Genomic DNA, 25,951 nt, shown 5'->3' on the forward strand with positions numbered 1-25,951 from the left:
CGTAGTTGCATAAAAAGACCAATTTGGTGTCAGCTGATGGTATTAACCTCAAAACAAGTGGACAAGGTCAGACTAGGATCCAACATGTATTCTGGGAGGCATAGAGATACATCAAACATATCTTTATTGGAACTTGAAAGCTCAGCTGTCTTCATGCTTGACAGCCAGGTGCGCACAAAAACACAGGATACAAAGAAACGCATGTGTGAGCTTGGGCACGCTGAATTTATTGCTTCGTGTAAGCACAGACTGTGGATTTTGCAAAGCCACTGAGTAAATACATTTCTTCTCAGGTAAAACAAAAAAAAAATAAACATGGAAATAAAGGAAACAAAATGAAGAACAGGTGCCTGTAAGGTGAAGCTGCGATCAGATGTTAACTCTGTTCTGCCACATAGGGAAAATGGTTCAAGAAGTCAAAGTCGACTTGAAGGTGAGGAATCACCTTCAGGAAGATGACAGATGACCTCTTGGATACCAGTAGGCCAGGCAAAAACCCTATTTGAGCAGCTGTCATCACAGTCAGAGCTGAAATAGCTTGACAAGTCCTGCTTTAGTTTGTTCAGTCAAAACCAACACCTCACTGACATGACATTTTTATAAACTTGAAGAGCCCTTAACACTAGGTTGAGGCTAGCTTGAGAAGCTAGGTGAATAAAAATACTCAAGTGCATGGATGATATCTAAAGACCCCCTGCATTTCTCTAATTATGTTGATGGTCTCGGGCAGCTTCTTTTGCTATCAAAAACAATGCTGCCTGAAAAAGGACCAGAGCGTGGATCCTGCTCTAAGGAGGGCAGAAAGACAAATCTCATAGCATTTTGCAAACATAAAACAAATGGCCTTAACTCATGTTAGAGAGCAGAACCCCTCATACCTGTTACTAATGCTTTGCATGGAGCTGTAAACACATGGCCACATCTTAGAGATAAAACCACGGCTGAAAACACTTACTATATCACTGCTATTGCTGACACCTTTTGTGAGGTACAAAAACAAACATGTTTGCCCAGTGGTCAGCGTAACTATTGAACACAGCTTTTCCATCAACCTTGGCTCAGATCCTGCGAGGACCGGAGGATCCTTTTCATCTTTGATATGAGAACACTGTGTGTGGTCATCTCACAGCTAGGGAGCCGAGGGTCGGATCTACCTGAACTCAAAAAGCAATCAAGCGCATTAATAACAATTGCTCAGCACAATAGAAACGTTGACAATAAGAGAGCATGGCCAGATCACAGAACACTTTTGCCTGAATGGGTTACAATAGGCATCTAACCCTCACACACAGCTCCCCCAGATTAATGAAGGACACAGAGACCATTTCTATCATCCTGGAAATTACCATAGGGAAACCGCGGTTTTCCTTCTGCTGAAGGTAAAATTACTATTGGCAAAGTTCAATTTGCCCAAGAGAGGAAAAGCTTTCCAGTGCACCTCATATTCACCAGAGGAAACGCCAAGCTCATAAACCCCCAAGCAATTCTGGTTTGAGGACTCACCCCGGGCACGGAAATAACAGCACATACAGGAGACAGGTAGAAAAGGGCAGGAGATACCTGAGTGAAAGCTCTAGTGGTGATGACAGCAGACAGCTTCTGTTTCTCTCCTTAGCACTCAGGCATTATTCACAGCATTTGTTTAATATCATGCTTCAGTGAGTTCTGTTTATGGAAGTGATCACACAGATCAGGTGCTTGAACAGAACCACTGCCTTCTGGCTTCAGAAGGAGAAGATTTAATCTGACTAACCTGAACATCATTTCAGCATATTTAATATCCACCTGATGACATGCTTCTGGGAAGTGAAAGAACAGCCCCCATGCTTCTGAAACCCAATTTGTCCCCCACGGGAGATACTGAAATGCTTAGAACTGTATGTGAATCTAGTCCTCCGCGACTATTTTAAAACAGCCTGCTTATCTAGCTTCTCAGCCCCTTCTAAATCATGATCTCATTTTCACTTGCTAGAAATCCACTTACGAGTGGATTTCAAGCACTGAGAACAAATACTGCAGGAACAAGTTTGTCATGTGCCTAGCTACAAGCAGAATCCTTTTGTCAGTAAGAAATTACTCAAAATGTTGAATACACGCATATATATAGCAATAACCAGAAATAATAACAACATTAGCCTTTTCCCACCCAGAGATGCAAAACAAAGCATTTTGTCCAGCCCTCCTCTTTTGCTTGTTTGCAGAGCTAAATCCCTGTTTGGTTAAGAGGAATGTGCAACAGATAAAGTCTAGTAGCAGCCAGGCAGCTCTGCCTGGCTTTTCAACTGCCAAGTTAATGATAACAAGATGAAGCCTGAGGGAATTATGTAAATATTGACCAAAGTAGCAGGCATTCATGCACTGTTTGTGAAAAGAGGACCCTCAACCAAGTAAAGCACTGGGACATGTAGGCAGACAGATGCTCCGTCTGCTCATTTTAGCTGTGGAAGAGGTCCGGGAGCGAAGAGAGGGCCTGGTGCAGCACAGGGCTTGCATTTCCTTGTTTGCATTGGCGTCATTTTGGAATGCGTACCTGTAAGATGGAGACAGAAAGGAGAGAAAATGCTAAGATTTTTAAACAGAAGTGCTTGCAACGACACAAAATATTCGTACCTGAAACTGAACTGTTAACATGGCCAGGCTTAGGTTATCGGTTACCTGAAAACAAAAAGTATGAAACAGCAATACGTTTTCTTCATTGCTTTGCTGGAGATTACCCATTCCATTCAGCACTGGGGGGATAGAATAGGAAGGGTTGTAGGCATCAGCTAAAGGAAAACTGCAGAGAAATACAAGGATTCCCACTTAGGTCACCTAACTACAAAGAGGAATGAAGGATTCCAAGTATTTTATCACTGGAAATGAATTTGCAGTGAAGTTCAATATCAGTAGTTTCATGAGGAAGAATTGGAATAAAGAGAAAAGGCTATTGATCATATTCCATGTCTTTCAAGTTTACTGAAACTTATTAGCTAGCCATTTTAATGCATTTAGAAACATACAATTTCAAATATTGTTACTTTAGGGAGAAAACCTAATTATTATTATTTTCACTCATAGATCTACTCATGGTTTATCTCTTTTACCCGTGTCTTACTGAAGTTAATAACATTATGGACATATAGAAAGATCCAGTCTGGTCTGGGGCTAGGAAAGATACTGAGCGATCGTACTAAGGATAAATGAAAATGTACAAGATTGTTAAGTGAGACAACATTGTAGTACACTGAAGCATACAGTTGTAGAAAAATCTAGTCTGAGGAAAGGAACTCTTTCTGAAGGAAATGGAACCTTCCTTTTGCTATCCAAAATAACCTAATTAGAACAAGGAAATCAGACATAATTCTTCCAACAATCACCCAGACAAGAAGACAACCTTCAGTTTTCCCTTGCTTTTCATCTGCTTGTGCCAAGTGAATGGAGCCATTTGCAGGCTTGTTCAAGTACACAGTGTTTTCAGTCAACAAAAAGGTACTGCCAGGAAATAACAAGTCCATAGACACAAGTATCTGCATTTGATCGCCATTTCACAGCACCAGTCAGTCAGACAATGAGGCTAAAAAAACTCACCCCAAACACCATTACGTTCAAGGTTTTCTGAAAGGATAAAAAAATCACCATCCAGAATACTTTAAAAAAAGCAACAATGTTTTGTCCTCACTCTGAAAGCTATGATTTTTGGCATTTCCCCTCACAATAAACAATCTCAGAAGACTACAGGGAGTCCCTCCTCTTCTACCTGTGCTCACAGGGAACATATTTGGCTAGAGAAGGCCTTGAAATTCTCAAATGCAAGTACACTTGCACTTGAGAAGTCCAAAGACATTCTTTCTTAGGGCAAATCCAGCATCACGTAATTCTTGGTCCAAACAGCATTGCAAGGTCAAAATCTGAATTTTTTGTAATTAACAGAATTATGCTTCAGGGTCAATTGCTCAAGACATGGGGATGTATTCACCCACAGATAGTCACAGAATGGAGCAAGGCAAAGACACCATAAAATTGCACTTCTGTAGTCCCTGTTCTTGTCAATGAGGAACCATGCTATGATTCTATACTTCCTGCCTTCAAAACAGCAGCACAACCTTCCACAATGCATGAATTGATACAACACTTTATGCTTAGAACAGACTACCACCTTTCTCCTAAGTGTTTGACACAGTGAGCATTAAAGAGAAGCTTTTCTAGTCCTATTTCTTCAATTCCTAACACTGACGCGTCGCATGATTGAGAAAACAATGTCTCAACTGTACAACAAAGGTAATACTTGCATGGCAAACTCCGTTAAACAATGTGATTTTATCTTAAAGTCTTATCTTATTAAGCATTACCTAATTGCTACAATAAAAACACAGATATTACCTTTATGCACTTTTCTGTTGATTTTGGCCAGTTTTAAACAGCAGCCTTTTTTAACATTCCGACCTAAGAGTGAAAAAATCATACATTATCAAGGAAAACAAAAGATACAGAGTACACACACAAAATGCGTTAGAGTTCACAGACATGTTGATTACATTTTTTACCATTGAAGTCCTCAAAGAAGAGAGATATCTCTGAAACAAAGGATCGCCATGACTGATTTTTACTTTTGTTCACACCTTGTTCCTAGCACAGAACAGGAATTAATTCATCATCTTCTATCATTGCTAGTAGACAAAATATGCCAGATACATTGAAGATTTTTACCCTTTGAAAGCTCACACGTTAGCAGGCAACATGACCAGCAAATTCCAGTTGCCTTAATGCAAAACAAACAATGCTTTTTTTTTTTTTTTTTTTTTTTTTTTTTTTTTTACAGCTGTGTCACCTAAAGAAAGGATAGAAGATTACCAAGAGGACAAATAGAGCATCTCTGGGTCCAAATGCACAGAGGTACAGAACAAATTGCTTTGAACAGGCAAAGCCATTTAGTCACTCCCTGTCTAATAGACCTAAGTGAGCTGTTGATTGTGCTTGAATGCTTGGTACAGAACTGGATACATTATAGTGAGAATAAAGGTTGGCAAGGTAGCAAGCACAGAGCAGAGGTGGAACACAAAGGATGGAGGTGGTTGAATTCTCAACAGCAAAATCTCCCACATGCTCAGCGATCCCAGAAATCCCTGTGGCACGGTCCTACAGCCAAGGCAAGTGGTGGCGACTGTTCTAGCATCCAAGAGCTTGAGAAGTCACATTACCATTGCTTCATTCTGATCTAACATGTTTCACATAAAATCTAACTTCCATTCATACACTCAGGCACTTTTACCACAGCTAGAATGAGTAACACTGCACTGGAACCACAGTCAGAAGTGAGCACATAGCTGCAGCTCATTCTAGACTGCTCTGCGACACCACGGCATCGGTTGCACTTGAGCACGCTCACATGCTTACACGACCCAGAAACCTCACGCACGTTACTTAGGAGGAGTCTTGCTGACCAGTGTGCTTCTGGATCATTATGGATAAGGAAAAGCATCCTACAAAAACTCTTTTGATCCCAGGAACTATCAACTTCCACGGATGCATGCTATTGGAAAAGAACATTATTACAGAGTAGCTCTCTACTTATGTCTTACTGGGTACCGCTGTCGCTTCTGCTGTGCTCCTGAAGACCAATCTAGACACACTCCAGCTTCCTTTGACTTACGGCACACATAAAACAACACGCCCCGGCATTCAATCACCCTCACACAGCTCTGGCTGACATATCTACCTCTGAGATCAGCTCTGGTAAAGGAGAAAACTGGGCAACTCGCGCTACTACTTTTGAAGAACAGCTTCTACATGTTTCTCCACACTCATGCGCATGCATCGAATGATTTTTATGAGCTTTCTAGAACGCATGAAGCATGACAAATCTGCTGCTTTTGATGACTGGACACTTATTTGGCTTTCCTCATCTCATAGTCATTCACTACATCTTGTCTGAAAAATAAACACCATGGAACAATACGATAGGTCTTGGGCCTTTACAACATCAAAGATCAAATCTGAGGAGGTAACCAAGAGTTCTAAGCATTACATTCTTCAGTTTCAAAGTCTTACTAAACCCTTTACCTCGCAAAGCCAGAATGGCATCTACAGATATGTTCTGTGGACAAAGAAGCCTGTTTTAAGGTCTAAACCACTCTGAAATTGTGTGCTTTGGAATACTACAAAGTGGTAAACGAGTGCCATAAAGTAATGCAGTTATTAAATTATGCAATATCAGCACCAAAGAAAAAAATTGAGACTGACTGATGGTCAGGAGAGCTACCATCTGTCACCCATCTCATGCTCTGATCAGACCTTCCCATTTACTCCACTTCTGCTCCATACTCCCCTCATTCCACAAGCGTAACGATGCCTTCCACTAATATTTTCTTCACTACTCGGGCAATGTGCAACTCTTACAACGTTAGATAGTTATTTACTGGAAAAAAATATAACAAGGACCTCTTTTCAGGGCTGCAGATGGAGAGTGGATTTCAGAACACAGATGAAGGTTGAGAACTCTGCACAGCGTGCAACAGGCAGAAAAGAAAAAAACCACCATGCAAAGCAAGCAAAGACATTCAGCAGTTCTAAATTCTTCCCTAAATTAGTTGTCTTTTCCTCCCCAGTTGACAAGCTCTGTTTGTTTCCTCTAATTAAAATCAACAAACAATCAGAGAATGAGCATTTTTTTTTCTTTTAAGTTACAAGAGGGAAGCACAAAAGAAGAAAGGAAACAGTCATCTTAGAAAAATATACTGTACCTTCTGCAGCAAAAGCACTGAGGCACAAAAGAAAGACAAACAGAAAGCCACAGAGCGCCAGGAGCTTCATCCTCCCAACAAGTCAGGAGGCGTCTTCTAGGAGGCTGAGGAGCTTTCTGGTCTGCCTCCAGCATAACTTCACGTTTTTATAATGTTGATCAGACCTGTCTTGAGAATGGGTGGAGATTTGGCCTTTGTATTGCACTTAAGGGTATGGAAACAAACAGCCCTTCCTCCTACGAGAAACAATTTACTCATAAATCAGGCAGCAGTTAGCTGCTTTAGCGCAAGCACTACCAGTTAAAAGGGAGCACTTGGCTTTGAGTTTCAGAGCACAGAGGGATGCCCCGATGCAGAGCGCTTGTCCTGAGGTTCACAGCAGCTCCTTGGTGAAAGTCTGGGCTCCTTTGGATGCTTGGAAGGATAGAGCACAGCTGAAATGAAGGGAGTTGAAACAGAAAAGCCACACCAAACCTGGAGGGACTAAATCAAAGCAACTTCAATGTGGTGTCAACATAATTAACAAGACAGATGGCCATGCAGCGTATTTCTGAGTTTATCATTAACTTCTTGGTATCTAATGTACTCGGTTAATTAAGTCTCTTGCAAAGATTCCAGTTAATGATCAAGATTAGGAAGTCCATCAAATTCAACAAAGTATCAAAGTTCAGAGAACACATGTTTAAAAACCTTTCGAGATAGGATCAGCTGCAGTCGAGTCTCTTAAATGAGGCAGTGTAGGTCTGACAGCACCTTGTTCTTGAGGCAGTGTAGGTCTGACAGCACCTTGTTCTCACAGCTTATTATGAAATGACTTAGATCTGCTGTGATCTGAGCAGCTGCCTGGGCTACACCCACAAGCTGCCTGGACTTGGAACTGCAGCAGGACATACGGGTGCACTCTGGTGCACCTGCACATTCATCCCTCTTCCCTCAACCCTGAACTTCAAAAAGTTTCATATTCCCAATTCTGAATTTAGGTTGCTTCTTGTGCTGGATCAATAGCTTTCCAAATCAGGGTCAGTCCTTTAGCCTACCAGCTTGAGCACACAAAGCTTTTCTCTACCTTTATACCTTATAGTATCCAAGTATTGTGAGGGTTGCTAATTTGCCCATCTTTTCTACTAAGGCTGACGTTACCAAGCCTTTCAGATAAAAATCACAAACAGCATTTGCTATGCAAAGCATGCTCTTCCAAGTGCTATACAAACAGCCCTTCCTTACCACGGCCACATCTCAATCACTCATGCAACTAAGATTCTCAAAGTACTTTTAGAGTACAGTCAATGACACAGAAAAATCAATGGGACAATAGATCTTTGATCTATGTTTATGATTTTTGGCTCATAAATAGTTTAAACGTATGGTTGAAGAGCCAACACTATTTCTGCGTGTTGGTATAGAATGGATCCTTTAATTTGCATCACTACATTCGCTTCTACTCAGAGGAACAGACAAAAACCGTACACGGAACACGACTGAAAGATTTTTCCAAAAGGTGTATTACTTTATGTTGTTGTGGAGGAAACAACATAAGAACAAGGTTACTTTACTGGTAAAAAGTTTGTTCTGTGACTGAGCATAACTATTTATAGGTAGTAACCACGTGAACAAGGTATCTCAGTGGAACCCAGAAAACAGCTACTGTTTGCAATTGAAATACGTAAACTCTCTAATGACAAATAATTGAAATTCTTAGATCAAAATTGTTACCTATCCTGAACATTCTAAAATCTTTTACTCCCCAAACCAATTTTAAATTCACCAGCAATGTGGTTATTTCTGAAACACACACTCAACATCTTCTCACGCTTCTCTGTTAACAAAAAACTCTCGTCTTTATTCCCCATAGAGATAACAGCATTTCGGCTCTTTTAAAACTTTCTTTCGGCCTTTTAAAACTGCCTCACCCAACTGGCTTTCTTCCTTAAACATAAAGTATAAATAAAAAAAAAACACCTCATAAAAGGCACATATTAACTCAAACCTAGTAAGACTTTATACCCCAAGAATCTCTCATGTCTATAGCACTGAATAACACCATCGCCTCCTCCTTCAGTGTGCACAATAAGAAATAAAAGTTGAATACAGAAGGGGAAAGTAACTAGGTAATAAGGGTATGAATTGTATAAGAGAACCTCGTCACATCATGGCTGTTGACATCCCCAGCTATGTTCATCTAAGCCAGCGGTAAGGGCTCTGGAATGTTGAATGCAATACAGTTGCTACCAACACCCGCCACAAGAAAAGGAATCATTTTTCTTAAATATTTACAAAACAGCATTGGCCACAAGAGTGCTTAAAAATAATTATTCTCCTAAATACAGATGACTACATTGTCATTTTACCACCCACTGCAAGCAAGGTAAGTGTGCATTGCATGGACACCTCTCTTGCTTTCTGCTTGAAAGAAGCAAGTTGCTACTAGGTCTCCTCTGTTGAGCAATCCAAGCCTTCCAGCTGCTGTCATGGGAAATAAGGATAATAGGCATGTTTGCCTCATCTCTGAATGCTCAGATACACTACTGTGAGGAAACCGTGCAGATAGCAGCAAGCTGTGATCTCTGCTTCCAGCCTGCTTTTCTATTTCTCATTCCGAGTTTGGAGAAGCCAAACAAACCACTTCCTTAAAAGCCATCAAATCAAGATAGAGCAAAAGACTTGGCCAGGTGAGTCTGAAGTACTGCCCATACACACCCAGCTCTGCTTGCTACGAAGAGAGGCTGCCACCATCTCTGCAACTTTGGTTAACACATAAGCAAATAGGAGGATGCTGCCTGCAACATGGTTTTGGTCCTCCCATCAAACATGGAGGATCTCTGCTCCAAAGCAGAGCAGAACAGTTGACTTCTGTATTTTCTCCAGCGTCTCTCTCTTCTCTCATCTATTCCAGTGAAAACACGTGGTGTTCTTCAAGAGAAGTTACCCTCAGCCTTATAGTTTTTGATTTATAGTCTTAGCTTCACACCTTTGCTACTGTTGATGCCTGTGTCCCCTATTCAGACAGCACATCTGTATCAGCAATTAGGCTCATTTCGATTAGCTTTTTAAGTGACTTCTCACTTGGAGACTGGAGACTCACTTGGACTGTCTCCCTGCCCCTTTGCATGATTCCAATCATTCTTTCCCTTCCTTTTTGGTACTAACAGGCCCCGTGTTTGTTCTGTACACGTGAAAGTTGTCCATATACTTCAGTGACAAGACTGGAAGGACAAAAAGAAAAACCCTGTTTTGTACAACGGAAAGTTGATATCTATTAAATAATTTGTTAATCCTTCACTTTTCAAAGGAGCCTCTGGTATGACGCTTATATTAATGGACACTACAGCTATGGCAAGAATTCAGCCTGTGATCAAAGCAGCCTCTCATCATAGACTGAGACTACAATGGACTGTACCACATCTCCATGTACTACGGAAGACATCCATTTAAAGGCCTTGAAGTAACTGAAAATCAAAATTTAAAGCGGCAGATTTTAGTGTGTTAATCTTGTTTCATATTTGTACACATTAATTTCCTAAGGAGAGGTAATCATAATGGGTTGGTATAACCATAACCATCGTATCAGTTGTCACAAAATAAGGCCTTTGCCTACAACCTGCTTTGACAATTGGCACAAATGCTTCCAGAATTTACAGAGCTCAGTACATGCTTACTCACCTTTCAGCAACTGATAGTGGTTTACCAAATTTACCTAATTAATTACCTAATGAAAAAGTAGCAAAATAAGTTACTCTTCTATGACTTCCGCAAGATTTCCCTGCTTTTAACCCCTCCACATTCAGCTGGCAGTTTCTTCCATTCCCCTGGTACTCACAGATCTCTTGCTGTTGCGGTACAATGAGTTATTCTGTCTGTAGCTCTGCTCTTCCTTCCTCTCTCCATTGCCAACATCCTATGCAGGTGATTGTTATCCATTACTCCATGAGGATAAACACCTGCCTTCATCACAAGGGTTTATTTTAGTTCCTTGCAATATTTTTCCCAGCTGCTCTCTCTCAAATGACGGAATAGTGGTAGCAAGGGTGCTCTTTACCTAGCTGGCACTTTTCTTCACAGCCTTATGCCCCTGAGCATGCTGCCTTTCCCCACAATGTTTCAAGTAGTTCTGCTTTACACCATAATTTAAGTCAGCAGCTGCACCATCTTTGCACTTCAAAATTTGAAATGGACTCATTTTGGGAGAAGAATAGTGCACTTAAATAACCCTTCCACGTAGTATTTAAGGCAGAATTGGATTTTTATTTCAGCGCTCAGTTGCAGTGGCTTTCAGCATTATAAGGTACAGATGTGCTCTTACAACACAGGAAACTGAGTACATCAGTCTGTGGCAGTTCTCAGTAAGGATGGCTGTTCAGACCTGTAGCCCTACGTTGGAATTCCAGCTGCTACAGAGCCAAAAAACCCACCTGCAGGAGGTCCCCAGATGAGTCATTAACCCACCATTTGCCAACCTCACTCCAGCAGTGAAGAATAGCCAATGGCAGCAGAAGTGACCCACTCTAGAAATATAATTCTCTCACCCACACATTCCCCCACTGTGTCTCAAAGTGCTGACCTTAAGATCTAAGGATCTCTCCTTTCAGATTCTACTTTCAGAGATTAACAAATGGGAAGAGGTTCAGAAAGACAATGTCTTTGCTGATTTCTTCATTCCTCACTTTTAATGCTGTTTGGTTTGTTTTTGTAAACACCCATATTAAGCCTCTGAACAATTATTTACCTCTACTGTAAAGCAGCATTCTCAAGAATGAAGCTGTATCTAAAAAAATTGTGTTTTTCTTTTTATTTGTTAATTTTTGTTTAAAAAAAAATAAAAATCAACAAAGCATAAATTCAACCTTTTAACACATTGTGTTGCCACTTCTTAACTAGCACACTTAAAAAAAATAATTGTTGCGAACTGTTTTTAATTACCAGCCTCTTGATGAGAAAATAGCATGACAACACTGTCATCCTGGATTTGGGCAACAAGGAATCTGCCAGGGACAGAAAAAAATAGAGCTTCTGACCACTAACAGGAAAAACATAAGAAAACAAAAAACAGCATTAAATACTTCACTGGAAAATCTTTAAGACTAAGGGTAACATTCACAAAATATCCTAGACACACAGTACACAAATTATATGGGGGTCTAGGTACCTAAAGAAGTACTATATTTCTTCCAAGTCACTAACTCATCACCAATGCACTGGTGAAGTAGCAGAGGCACGATGACTTACTTGTATCAAAGCAATTGCTTTCATGCTATAGCAGAGGTACCGTTAATTTATTAAGCATAAACCCAAAATCACCGTACCATTCCACGAAGCCCAAACAAGTTGCTATGAAACTACCATCAATACCACCTCATTCCTTTTTTGTGGTGACTGCTTGCCCAGGGATGAAGATGCTTGCTTCTTCCACGTAAGCAATACAACAAGTCCTCTTCTAACAAAGAAGAATGATAGCACAAGAAAGCTGAAAACAACACCACACACCTGCAAAACCAAGCAAAAATAACCACATTTCTTAAAGCAATACATCCATTCATGAGTTTAGAACTTGTAAGAGCAAGTAACATAGCAGATTTTATTTCCCTCCAGAACAACTCAGGAGAACAAAACTCCAGATATGTTGGCAAATTATACATTAGTGCCCCAGGCAAAGAGAAATGCAAGCTCAGGTGCAATGCAAAAAGCTCACCTTCTAATCACCGACATCACCTGTCTGTGTGGATTCAGTCAAAATGTGGGCACTCAACAGAAGTTTCAGCCATGCTTCCCTGCCCCATCAAACTTCAAACTAAAAGCAAAATGATTGTTCATGACATCTATTTTTTTCTTCCTTCCCAGTCACAAATACAGTTGAAGTGACCATAATGCTTGGAGGGATAGACTGGGCTCATTACATTGAAACAGCATCCAGTGAACAGACCTATGTGGTTTTAGCAAGCCAACGCGAGTAGCTGAGACTACACCAGTGATGAAACATACAACTGTCTGTGTAGGAGATGACAGGAGGAAGAGAAGCTGAAATTCATATTGTGACAGAAATGCACACGGCCTCAGCCTGTGCTTCCAAACACCTTTGTTCAAAATCTGGACTTCATACTACCAAAACAAGAAAAAATCATTGCTTGTTTTGCACTAAACCATCAGCATACGCACACAGAAGAACCAGGAATACGCCACAACGGTTGAGCAACATCACGTACACCCCTTCAGAAGGGCAAACTCTCCCTGCCACCCTGAAACCAGTTCCTGTCAGATCAGCAGACAAGTTTTATTTATGTTCGAAACTGATCAATATGCAGATTAATCACACCATCTTTCTGGAAAACCCAGAGGCTGACAGCTGCACAGTACTTCTGCTCTGGAGGCTTGCCAGCTGATTAAATGCCCTACCTATTCAGGAAGGAGAACAAGATGTCTGCCCAGACATTTGTCATCGTACCACTTTATTTCCTCATACTAAGTCTTCAGGAATTAAGCATTGAGCAATTTAACCAGGCACTCTGTGCAAAAGACCCGGTCAACTGTCCTGCATTCTTCATCATTTTTCTGAAAGACGACAAGGAAAAGCAACTTCTCAAACTGCAGCAACTATGAATGAGAGAAAAATCTCTTACAGTCAATGGAAGGATAGATGGTCCTCCCCATGTAGGAGCTGTTTCTCCCTCGCTCTGGGGAAAAGGAGTGGGGCACAGTGGGGACAGAACTGCCTCCATAACCAGAAAGTTGCATAGCTCTTCTCACTGCCCTCTCAAGGAACTGCAGGCTTTGGCATATCAGCTGTCAAAAGTTTTCTAAATTATATCCTGCTTAAACTAGATGATCAGAACAAAAGAACGTTCTTTCACACGTAGAACACTTAGCACTGCATTCAGTCTAAGTCCTCATGGACAGAATTCATTCCCATCAGTATTCTGCCATTGTGGATCTGAATTGCTGTGATTTTTTTCCCCACTCCAAATGTCTCCACACCAAAGGCAGGTTAGCCTCCTCATTGAAATGTAGCAACAGATTGCTCAGGTACCATCACACACAGCAGAAATAAGGGCAGGATCAACTACAATCAGTTTAGCAATAAAGCCCATACCACATACACATACATTAAGAGTAATGAAACAAGCAAAACTATCAGTTGTGTTCCTCTTGAAGTAATTGTTATCACCTTGAACTACCCCTGATTGACCAATTTGGAAGCACAGCATACATCTCTATCCACCTTTGTTGGCTGGAGTTACTAATGTGATTGAGAATCTATGGTTCGATGACTGCAAGAGGTTCCATTGGTCTGCCTGCACGAGCTAACAAAACCCTTTAGTCTTCTCCTCCCTACCCCATCCTCTTTCCTTCATTGTAGTTCATGGGCACAAATACAGTCCAAACGAAAAAAGTGTTTTCAACAGAATTGCTTCAGTTAAGTAAAGAAACAGACCCTTAAGTGTCACTACGCATGAGTATATAGGTTTTTACATTTTTAGCCTGAGAAAAGCTGCAACTTTGCTATCCTGTCCAATTTCCTGCATAAGCCACACTGAAACGAGCCAGCTTTTTGCAGTACCCGTCACAATTCAGCATAGGATCTAACACTTGACTTAAGACTTCAGTAAACAAAGCTAACCATTATCTCCACTAGGCTGAAGAGAGTTTGGAACTGTCTCCCTTTGCACTGCGCTCCTGGGTTCTATGCTATTTTAATCATGATTTAAATAAGGCCCTATTTCTGGCTAATGAAACCTACAATTCCTTCCTTGCTGCCATGCTTACACACTTCTCACTAAACTACACAGTGCTTCGTGATCTCACTCTAAGGCATGACAACTGTTCTTTCCTTAAATACAAGTTTACTCACTCAAAACAGAGGAAACTAAGCAAAGGTTTGATCCTGCTTGCTTTTATAACTCATTTCTCCCACTCCTCATAAATTCAAAAATAATTTAAGTGCCCTACAGAATTATTTCCTGAAGGCTTTATTAAAAGTCAAACATAGAATTCAATTACATATAACTCTCTTCAATTTAACAACAACAAAAAAAAAAGATGTGAAAAAAACCTCTTACAGCCTCATAACCATAAAAAAAAAAAAAAAAAAAAAAAAAAAAAAAACCCACACAAACACCACAGGCAACAAAAGTAGCCAAAAGAGAGGACAAAGTAAAACCAGCAAAATGTTAAGTAACATTCCTCATTCAAAAACAACAGAACCAGTATTACTCTTTGATCAGCCTTTAAGTGTTTGTAGCCTCCTGGAACAACTATTTGAGCTTCCTGTTTTTCTGAGTTGAATGAAATTGGGTATTAAAAACTAACTGCAGTATTGATTAGCTTTTACAGGTCTGAATTTCAGGATATAAAGCACCTAATGTCATTTTGAAAGTACTCAACATTAAAGAGACTTAAATAACAGCCCTTCCACAGCTTCCCTTTGCCCTCAAAACTAAGACATACTTAACAGATCTTAATTCCTACTTGATGAGAATCTCCTAAGTTTTAAAAACCTACAGAAACAAAATAAACTACTTCCATTAACAGCACTAATAAATTTTATCAACACAATTCAACGATCTGTTTAGTTCAATACAACGTTCAAGTTTTGAGTTTCAAATTTGCTGGAGCAGGACAGAAAACCAGCATGAGAAACTCCCAGACTGATGCTGCCCCTGGAAAAACGAGCACCAGGTTCTCATGCCTATTAAACCACTGCATTTTAAGTTTTTATCCTTCCTCGAATCAGCACTGTGTTAAGATAAATCTTGATTGTTACATGGCATTCACATGTAAAATAACTTTCATTTCCCCCATTTTTGGGGGGCCACACAGCCACCCCTAATAGGATATTTTCCTGATGACAGAACTTCATCTACATCTTTCCAGAAGACCCAATACAAATGAGTTTTCATGCTTCCTGAAACACTTTTAGGTTGTTAGCTTTTTTCTTAAAAGGCTGTTAGACCTTCCCATTAGAGTGCTGTCTTCCATACCTTACTACTCCAAAGCACCCAGGGATCCCCCATCGCGGTTCAGTCAGCCTCTAAACCTTTGTTCCCAGAAAAACAAAACCAGTAGGTTGGTCCAAGTTCTCTTTCATTACAGACACGTTTACCTAAATTTCTGAACAGGGCAGCCTGCTGTAGATTAGAACTTTATGACAAGCATATCGCTATGTTCAGCTACAGCAACAGTATGGGGAAACTGATTAAGCATATGAACTTGCTTGAAAAGGTGAGACCCTTTAAACTTAACACTTTGTCACAACTCAAGAGATTCCTTCCCTCCTCTTAAGCATCACGTATTTCACTTCATGGAAAATAGTGCTGGAAACAAGACCGTGCCGTCTAATCTTTGAGCACAAAAGGTTTTGGGCAAGGTACTTCACGGTCCATTGTTCCTTCCCTGTGACTGAAGAGAAATAGCGTAGTATACAACAAACCAGCAGCACTGCCTGCAGTCCACAGTCAACAAGACACACCAGAAAGGCCCCTTTCTTTACTATGAGTGGTGAGGTGCTGCAACAGGCTGCCCAGATAGGCTGTGGATGCCCCGTCCCTAGAGGTGTTTAAGGCCAGGTTGGACGGGACCCTGGGCTGGTATTAAATGGGGAGGTTGGTGGCCCTGCATGTGGCAAGAGGGTTGGAGATTCATGATACTTGAGGTCCCTTCCAACCCTGGCCATTCTGTGATGCTGTGGAAGCAACTATAGATCATCATTTTCCATCTGGTCAACATCCTCCAAAGGATGGCAGCCAGTGAAACTGGAAGCCATGTTTATTTTTTGTTTTTTAAACTGAGGAGAACACATTCTCTTACAAAAGAATCAGTAGGGGAAAAATGTACAGTACTCTTCACCAAGTTATTAGTGCATTATTAGTGCAATGTTAAAATAAATATTTTAGTTACGCAGGAAAAGTGAGAGTTATCAACATGCGAGGCTAGAATTTTATTTCTCCCATAAACACAGCGTAATTTACCAGAAAAACTGAAGTCGAGTCATTTCTATGAGCTCAAAACTTCCTTGTGCCCTTGCCCCTTAATCCAATACAATGCAATGTACTTTAGCAAGTATATATTTCTTAACGTTAAATCAATTTCACTGACAGGAACGCTTCCTTATCTGGAAAAGGAATTAAAGAGAGAACTACAGCATCAAATAATGGTATGCTTATGATACCTGGGTTTACAGCAAGCCATTCTCAATTCCCTTTCTTTCAGTGCCAAGTGTACAAGCTTCTAAGAGCAAGTAAACGTGGGGAGTTCTTCTGAAGAACAGTGCTTCACTTAAAATACCAAAAATTAGTCATTACAAGAAAGACCTATTTCTATCATTACCCAACAATTTGATAGATCTACTATCAAAAAAGTCCAACTGCTATTATATCCATTCACCATTAAAGTACTGGGAAACAGACAAGGTGTCTTCACATGCTCCAGGAGGAGAATGACGTTTTCATGTAGGGCAGATGTCACATAGGCTCCTCATCTTGTCTCCTTTACATTGTTGGTCACATCACCCATCCCATCCAGTGCATTTCTGACAATTGCTTAAATGTTTCTCAAGTTTCTGCCCAGGCAGCAGTAGCCTTTGCCGCATTCAGTGCCATATCCACTTCGCTCAGTTCTTCTAAATTCTTCAAGAAAATATCATTTACACAATCTTAACTGAAAACTGTTATATGTGAACAGTATTTCCTGAAGTAGCTTGTGTCATCGTCTGCATATAAGATATGTCTATAGAAGTGACTACTATTTCTGCGCAGTTCCAGTATAAAGGAAAGCAACAGTTGAACTGCTTCCAAGCTCATTAACAATCAGACAATTTTACTCAGATATATTTTAAATAATTTACTTTCCCCAAATACGTACGCTTTGAAGTCGTTCACACTATTGGAAGGTGTTCGATGAAACACTATTAAGTCTGAATCACACTGCACTTAAACAACAGGCTGAAATGCGTTAAACTTCTGACCTGCAGCAAAACTGCTGGTAACGATGAATTTTTATTTACTATATGCACTAGATCGACAACTTAATGGTCTGAGCTGTCAGACAGCTGCTAAGAGTCTCAGTTTACTTTCTCCTTCCACTTCCACCACCAGCAAGCATGGTGGCCACACGAATGAAGATGTTCAGCGTGTCTGTGTAGATGCCCATGCACCTAAGAGAGAAAAAATTTAAGTTAATCCTGCTAAACAGAAAGAGTATTATTTGGTATTTCATGCCATTATACTTGGCTTCTTAAAAGCCTCTATGAAAGGCCTGTAATAAAACTCAACTCCAGCATGTCTTCTAGGCTTGATGAGTAATAATACTGCCTTATTTCACTCTACCATCTCTGCCAGCGGCATCAATTCGCAAAAAAATCTCAACAGACAACATACCGTTCTCTCACAGGATTCTTTTACTTCTACACTCTCACTGTGTAACTTCAAGAATTTTGGTGATGACTACTATGCTATCTACAGATGATCAGATGCAAAGAAATGAGGAATTGACCTAAGATCAGACAGATGTTTACAGTGAGGAAGTTACCTGTAAGTCAGACTTCTCGTGACCAAGGGTCAGTTAACCCTTCTTACTGTAAAGCCTTGCTGAAGTTTTTTTTTGGTTTTTTTTTTTTAAAGGATATTAAGACTGATAAATTTTACATGACTACAGAAGATTCAGCCTGCTTCATCTCAGCTGATACTGATAGTTATTTGCAGAGATTAGCTACAAATCCTCCTAGTAATGATTCAAAAAACAAACTTTTTTTTACAGTTAATATCACTAGGAGCATGTGACATCACATATTCAATTCACATTTCCCTCATTTCAGGTAGATGATTTCAGTTTCAACTCCACTAGTTATTTTCACATTACATTTCTAAACCTTAAGATTCTTTCAATTTTACAGAAAGACAAAAGCAAATAAAATGCACAGTTCTTCAGAAATAAAGCATAGTTCTACACAGCTCAACACATGCCTTCAGATCTAAATACTTACGCATTGATCGGGTCGTATTTTGTTACTCCATAATATGGAATAGTCTCTGCACGCTTGATAACATGCTGTGTATCGTAGAGCAGAAACATGCCAAAGAGTACCAATCCTCCATAAACAGCTACTGAATACAAGCCAGCCCCAAAGGCAGAAGTCGGTGGCAAGAACATGGACCCTGGAAAATAATATGCAATACCATTACACAAAGCTGCAGCACATGTCTTGCAATGGCTACTCCAGGCCAATTTTAACTGGACAGGCCACTCTGCAATTAGAAGTAAGCTGCACATTCTAGCAGCTTCAGTTTACTGCCTACTCTATTTATCAGCATTAAAATGGTACGTTACCAATCGAAGAGGCGAGAACAAAGCCAAAGCCTATTCCAAGTGATCCTCCCATGTTCAAAAACTTTTCACTTGGAGCACACATGGCCACAGTTGACAGCCCTCCGACGATTCCAGCTGTATACCAGGCAGCTCTGATCAGCAAAGGACCACCCAAGAAAGCTAAAGGAGCCACCACTGCACCCATGATACCTAGCCAAAGCAACAAAACGTAACAGGTTTGGAACAGTCCAGGTAAAAACACCACATCTATTTGAGTCAGATAACATGGCTTGAATCCACCCACATGACAGAATACCAAGGCACTTGGTTGCCAATTTATCATGCTGCCTTCTAGATAAGCGTACAATCTTAAGCTCAGCTATCTACTTTCCTCTGGCTTTAGAAAATACTTACGGAAGCTCATCTTAGAATGGACTAATCAACTCCTTCACAGCTTCAGGAACTCCGAAAACTGATTTTTTTTTTTTTTTTTTGCTATAAGTCAGTCATTCTTTTCACTAGAACATCGTATGAAGCCTCTACCTATTAATGACAAATAACTACAATAAAATCAGTTTCTTCTTAGTAGAAACTTCAGCTCTACAAAGAAGTGTCATTCCAATGCCTGATGAGTTTGTCTTTCCCAAACCACGCTTCTGGCAAAAGTTTTTATGACAGCCATTGTTACTTGAAGCACGTAACATCCGTAAGAAATGAATCTGTACTCCATCCTACAAATCAGTTGATAACATACGATTAAGCAGCTGCAGTTTAATACCAAAACTGTATCCTTCTGACCAGTTTTCATATGCTTACTTATCCTGTACAGCTGAAATACAGTAAGCGTAGTGCTTGCAGAAGCTATGGTGCCAGAAAGTAATCATGAAACCAAAGCAAATATTAAGAAATGAGTTCTATCCAGTTTGGTAAAAATCATGCTTAAGCAAAATTTGAGCCAAACTATGAGAAATTAGAGGACACATGAGACACCTCACTGGTCTCTGAAATCTACAGCAGCACATAAAAATTAACAAAGCTTAGATATTATAGTAGAAGTAAGAATTTAGTCATACAAAAGCAGACAACTTAATGAAAACTATAAACACATACCTGAATGCATCATCCAAGCAAGATGTTTAGCTGCTGGACTGTTTTCATAGGATATGGACCTGACCAACATTCCAGCACCGATCATAGCGGCAAAAGTTGCACCGATTGCCTGTAAGAACAGCATTACAGAGCTCAAGTTGGCATACGGACAAAAGGTCTCTCTTCTCCCACATGATCTCTCCCAGCCTCCTAGGAGATAACTTGCTCTTATCACAAGGATTAACGACTAGATGTTGTGCTATGTTTAACCACTACTATTCCACTGCACTCAGCACACTGAATGCGTAGGAAGCAGACACGTCCCGTTATCTCACCTGGATGATTTGTCAGCCAATATCATTTTGGCCCCAGCGAAAAGGAGAGTTTTCAAGGAGTTATAAAGAACAGCACACGAAGGAGTACAAATGCATAAAAATCTCTGATTTCATTCTTAGAAAGTGACAAAAGTAGCATTACTAGCTTCAGACAGCCACTCATAGCAAGTTATTACTTGCATACGGCTGGTCAGGACAGCATAGCATTTTTTTTTTTCTTCTTGCATACATAGCTGGTCTTCCACAAACTATCAAGAAGGTACCAGAGGGGCACATCAGCATGTAATTGGATGCATCAGATTTTTAGTCAAAAAATGCCATTAAGGCACTCATATATGTCTGTGTCCTTAAAGACTAAATCTGTGAATATCTGCTTTACCTTTCACAGCTCCATTTTTTTATTTTTGATAAGAACCATTAACATTTAGGATCATTTTACAGACACTCTAAATATAACATGAACTTACCAGCCAGGAGCCTTTTGTCATAAGGCCCATGAGTGCAGGAGATCTGCTTACTGCTACAGCTGACAGTGCTGTCAAGCCAATGCTTCCTGCAAAGTACATGTAGGTAGAGCGAATTCTGTCCTTCACATACTGGGGCCAAATACTGAAAAATAAGCATTTGTACATAGCCGTGCAATTAACAACACCAGAATGAAGACCAACTATAAGCATTTTCAAGCTAAGGATACAATGGGAGCATCCTAAGAATTGTTAGGGTTTAGCAATTTCTGTCATGAGTTCCTCCTACAACAAAGGGGCTGAATTTTCAAATTCTTCCCATTATGCAGTGCTATTACATAACAATTAAAGCAACAACTACAAAGAATGTCAACTACAGTTCAATTTTGTGTAGGAAGCATACTTCACAGAAAATACAAAAGGGGAAGAGTAACAAATTTCAACTACGGAAAACTAGAAAAAAAGTGTATGTACAATAAACTGGATTAAGGAAAAATTTGTACAGAATGTGTCCCGAGCAGTAAGAAGCACAGCGAGCTGCCCACAAATGCTGAGTCACTGTGCCCATGTTTATCTGTAACAAGACGTGCGTGTCATTTGGAGAGCAAGAGTAACAGAAAGACATGAATGAGTGCTGCTGTAGTATGATTTCATCATCCTACGGATAGGAAGCTTAGAATCCTGCACAGAAGGAAGGGCTTTCTGCCCAGAGCTTAAGAAAAATAAGCTACATGTATATTAGGAGACAACAGCTACAGAAGTGACAAACAAGAGGAAGGAGACTTGCTTCAAGTCTCCTTTCCTTAAAACAACAAACAATCTTACTTACACTGCTCTTTCAATAGCTCCAATCTCACTGGACATGCCCATGCCATAGTAACAGAGTGCCCCCAGACCAACTGCAGCCCCTCCAGCAACAACAAGTTTGCCCAGACGATCAACTGTATTAAAGGGAAAAAAAATAAAAATCATGCACTCATCAATGCTTTTTTCTTGGATAGATAATAACGTTTTCACACTAATTTCTTTTATCTCTAACAGCTGATCCACACTAAGCTTCTTAAAGCTTCACAGTTGTGTTACCATTTCTAAAAGAGCTTTATGTAAAACATTCTAGATTCACTCCACCACTACTACAGAGCTTCATAAAACAGAATAAAATTTAAGAGACTAACTAGTAAAACGCTGGCTTTACTGGTCTTTATTACATAAACAAACAGGAATAGCAACACAAAACCAGTTAAAAAGTTCCCCCACAAAAAACTTGTAGATACTATGTCCTATCATCCACTCTTAATGCCTGCTTGATCAAGAGCTCTTTGGCATTAGATTAAAACACAGTCAGTTTGTTGTTTTTTTCTAATCCTTATACATTGTAGAACAGTACTTGCTTTCAATAGCATACAAAACAGATGTAGCAAAGTGCAAACTTTTTTTTTTTCCTTTCAAACATCTCCAATCAATGAAGTACTCATCTCAACTCATCATCATCATACTCATCATGAGTACAGGAACTCATGCTGACTTAACAGTTCACAACCGTAGCTCAAAGCAGAAACAAGAAATTTCTTGGGAGAAATTGAGATATACATGCAGCAAGAACACAGAAAAGACAGGCAGAAAAACGGTCTCCAGACATTTAAGATACGTCACGGGTCAATTTAAAATACTAAACAACGTTCTCAAAATATTTAGTGGTTTGAAGGGAACTGTTTCCTTCAACAGTTTTAAAGTTCAGCTTTTTAAAAGATTGCTGTTTTTAAAGCAGAGATACCCCACCTTTAAGAGCAGTTTCTGCAGATGGCTCAAATGCTGCTTCTTTAATTTCCTGGCCAATCTTCCCACGCTTTACGCCCGTTCTTATTCTGGTGGCATAGCACTATTAGATTCAATGGTAAAATTAGAAGAACTCAATGAAACAAATTAAGAGAAATTCCTTTTAAGGAATTGCATGTACAGATTAGTAACAAAGCATTTCTGAAAGAAAGTAATTAACTTTTAACACGCTGAAACACTGCCAGTCACTCAACACACTTGCAATTGCTAGTTTGTCTCTTATTTTACCTGTGCTTCTCCCTGGAGACATGAAACAATCCAGCTCAGGCAGAACAGCTGAACAACACACTTTAGGTAACTTTGTAAAAAACACTTTCACATGATAGAAGCGTAACATCAAAGCAGAAGATATCAGTTTTAGCAAAAAATACAAAACAAAACAAGATTAAATGCCAGCATTTCTTCTGCTCTGTTCCCACAGTATTAAGCAACACCATAAAGATTTTTTACTTTGCTTCTCATGTAAACAACTCACATTTCACTTAATTTTGTACAAGAATAGTACTCCTGCCCAGTAAACATGGGATAGCAGCGTGAATTCTTCATTTTCAAATCTAATCTTAATTTAGAGAACAAACCTTGAATGAAAGCCTGTAAATTGAAGGTTTCTATGACTACCCTGACCCAAACAAATACAGCATGCTGCTCTACTGAAGCCTCAAGAATGTGCAAGAGCAGCAAAGAAACGCATACTTAAAAGCAGAAACAACTTCTCAAGTCTTCTGAAATCACTGCTGTGGTGATGGGACACCCCTTATTAATGGAAAACAAAAATAAAACAAAAAAACAACCTGAAATCTTAAGTTAATTAAAATAGTTTTTTTATGCTTATGATGAAAACACACAGAATAATCTTCTGTCAGTGAAGACTTAGAATAACAACAGTCCAGTTTTTGGAACTGCTAGTAAGTCTCCAGATAGTCTTGCCAGAATTCAGATTTCACACAAATCTGTGCTACAACTCTAAAAATATACTAGGAATAAAGTCTTCAGAAGTAAAGTTTGTACTTCAACATAGTATTTAAGACTCGTACTGGGAAATGGGACATAGGAACAGATTATACAAGAATTTCTGCTCCTCTCAACTTGCATAGGAATGCATACTCAATGTCAATTACATTCTTTTCCTTTCCCAAGAATTTTAATACAATACATTATTTCAAGTCTTTTAAAACAAATTCTGGGTTTTGATTACTGATATAAGTTACAGAAGATACCCCAAACAAGCAGAGGGCTCACAATCATTCAAAACAAGCATTGCAAGCACAACTCTCTTGGCAAAACACTCGATCTTTCAAAATCTACTGTACCTGGTTAGGCTGCCACAGACGAAATGCTTTTATACCAGAGTTCCTCAGAGCTGGGGAAGCCTGAGTGATGGTGGGGCGGATAGCCTGCCATGGCAGCATCCTCAGGCACACGAGCCGTGCAGCCAGCATGTTCGCTTGGTAACAGTTTTATATACTGTGTTTCTGTAACTGCATGAGAAAGCATGCTTTACCATTTTGTTATGTGGCTTTCAGACAAAAATGTACGCTTTGTACTTATCCTCAACTACAGCACAGCCTGTAGCTGAAATAGTAGTAATAGACAAGTTTCACAGAGCTTTCAGTCAAGGTCACTGCCCAGAACACAAGTTCAGGCCATCCTGCAGCAGTTTAGACCAGAGAACAATGACACGACTTAGACATGAATCAACAGCGTACGTAAAGAATAGCCTCTGCACTCCATAGATAGCTTAGTATTGCAAATGGTACCTGAATTCCACAAGTATCACGTGCATCATGAGCAAAGAAATCAACGTTAGGTGTACTTCAACAATATAGAGCAATGATAGCAGAAAAAAATCTCACAGCTTTGAAGCACAGTGACAAAACTGTACTTCGTAACTGAAAACACCCAGAAGGACACATCCTACTTCTTCAGCTACGCCCTACTCTTTGCGTGTAAATCCACAGGCTAAGAACTTACACTTAAAGCATCGTGAACACGACTTTATTTCGAAGAAAAAGAAGAAGAAGCTGGTATTTGAAGCAAACTGCTTCCTGCATCAACCGCAACGCACTGTTAAAGACCAAATGGAACACCAGCGCCCCAAAGCGTTCACCTGAAAAAGCGGCACCGCAGAGCCGCTGCGGCCCCCAGGGGCGAGGACAGCTATTCCCGCTATGCGGGGCTAAACAAGGAACCCAGCGCTCATCTCATGGCTGGGCCGCAACGGGAAAGCCTCCAAAAGGCCTAACCCGAGTCCTCAGCCCCCCCCACCCTCTGCCAGCCCGGCTCTACACACCCCAACACAACCCGACCCAGCTCCTCTACCCACAGCCTACAAAAGCAACCCACCCGCCTGGCCTGGCCCATTACGCACCCGCACGGCCCCAGTGCCCACTCGATCTTACGAACGTCCTGCCGCAACACCCACTCGGGCCGGAAGTGACGCACTGACCCGCGCGGCCGCCGCGATTGGTTCGCTCCTCCCACATGGTTCCGGAGCGCGCAAGCGCCGCTAGCTCGCGGAAACGGGGAGAAGCGACGTCCTGCAACCTCACTGACGGCTGCCGCGCCATCTTTAATGAGGGCACAGAAATTTCTGGAAGCCGCCATGAGCCGCTCGCGCTGTCTCACGTAGTTCTAGCTGTCACCACCGGGCCCACAACGCTGCTTTACGCAGGGCCGGCTCCGAGCGCTCTCACCGCGCCTGCCGCTGCGGACGGAACCGCTACGCTCGTTAGGGAAACGAGCGACGCGAATCGGCCGCCATTACACCCGCGGGCAGCGCGCCGCAGCGCCGCCATTTTGAGTGCGGGCGCCACCCTGCGGCCGTCGCTCCCCGCTGCCGCCCCAGGGCTGCGTGATTTTGTCGGCTGTATCTAGCGAGCAGCGGGCCGCTGCTCACGCAGATAAGGGCGGGAAAGCCGAGCTGCCGAGGGCGTTTTCATCCCAGTGCCCGCTGTGTGCAAAGCACGGACGTAGTGTGCTTGGGCCCGCATGCCGGGATCTGCTGCCCTGCCTGCTCCTCGGCCCTGCGCGAACAGCAGATGGCATCAGCTTGATGAAAATCCCCGAGCGAGGCTGTATCAGTTCCCTCTGCCTTCAAGGAGAGCGAGCCGTCTTGTTCTCCATGCCTTCCCCACCGATATGTTACCTGCTTTGTGCGCCTGAGATGTGCTTGGGTGCAGATAAGCATGACTCATAACCACAAAATACAACATTGTGT

The 25,951-nt window shown here is 40.9% G+C and overlaps 1 protein-coding gene across 1 annotated transcript; it reads right to left on the minus strand.

Annotated features, from left to right (window-relative positions):
* Positions 1-206: 206 nt before the first annotated feature.
* GHITM (growth hormone inducible transmembrane protein) lies at positions 207-25,236 on the minus strand. Its single transcript, XM_003207773.5, has 11 exons — positions 25,103-25,236; positions 24,045-24,212; positions 22,678-22,777; positions 21,728-21,839; positions 20,902-21,043; positions 20,121-20,229; positions 19,032-19,220; positions 18,688-18,859; positions 6,720-17,859; positions 4,360-4,422; positions 207-2,530 (listed from the first exon to the last, which is right to left on the minus strand). The coding sequence occupies exons 2-9, from the start codon at positions 24,171-24,173 to the stop codon at positions 17,772-17,774; spliced, it is 1,041 nt and encodes a 346-aa protein (XP_003207821.1). The 5' UTR covers positions 24,174-24,212; positions 25,103-25,236; the 3' UTR covers positions 207-2,530; positions 4,360-4,422; positions 6,720-17,771.
* Positions 25,237-25,951: the final 715 nt, after the last annotated feature.

The sequence above is a fragment of the Meleagris gallopavo genome, chromosome 8, assembly GCF_905368555.1.
Source record: "Meleagris gallopavo chromosome 8, MGAL_WU_HG_1.1, whole genome shotgun sequence".
In the NCBI taxonomy this organism is placed as follows: Eukaryota; Metazoa; Chordata; class Aves; order Galliformes; family Phasianidae; genus Meleagris; species Meleagris gallopavo.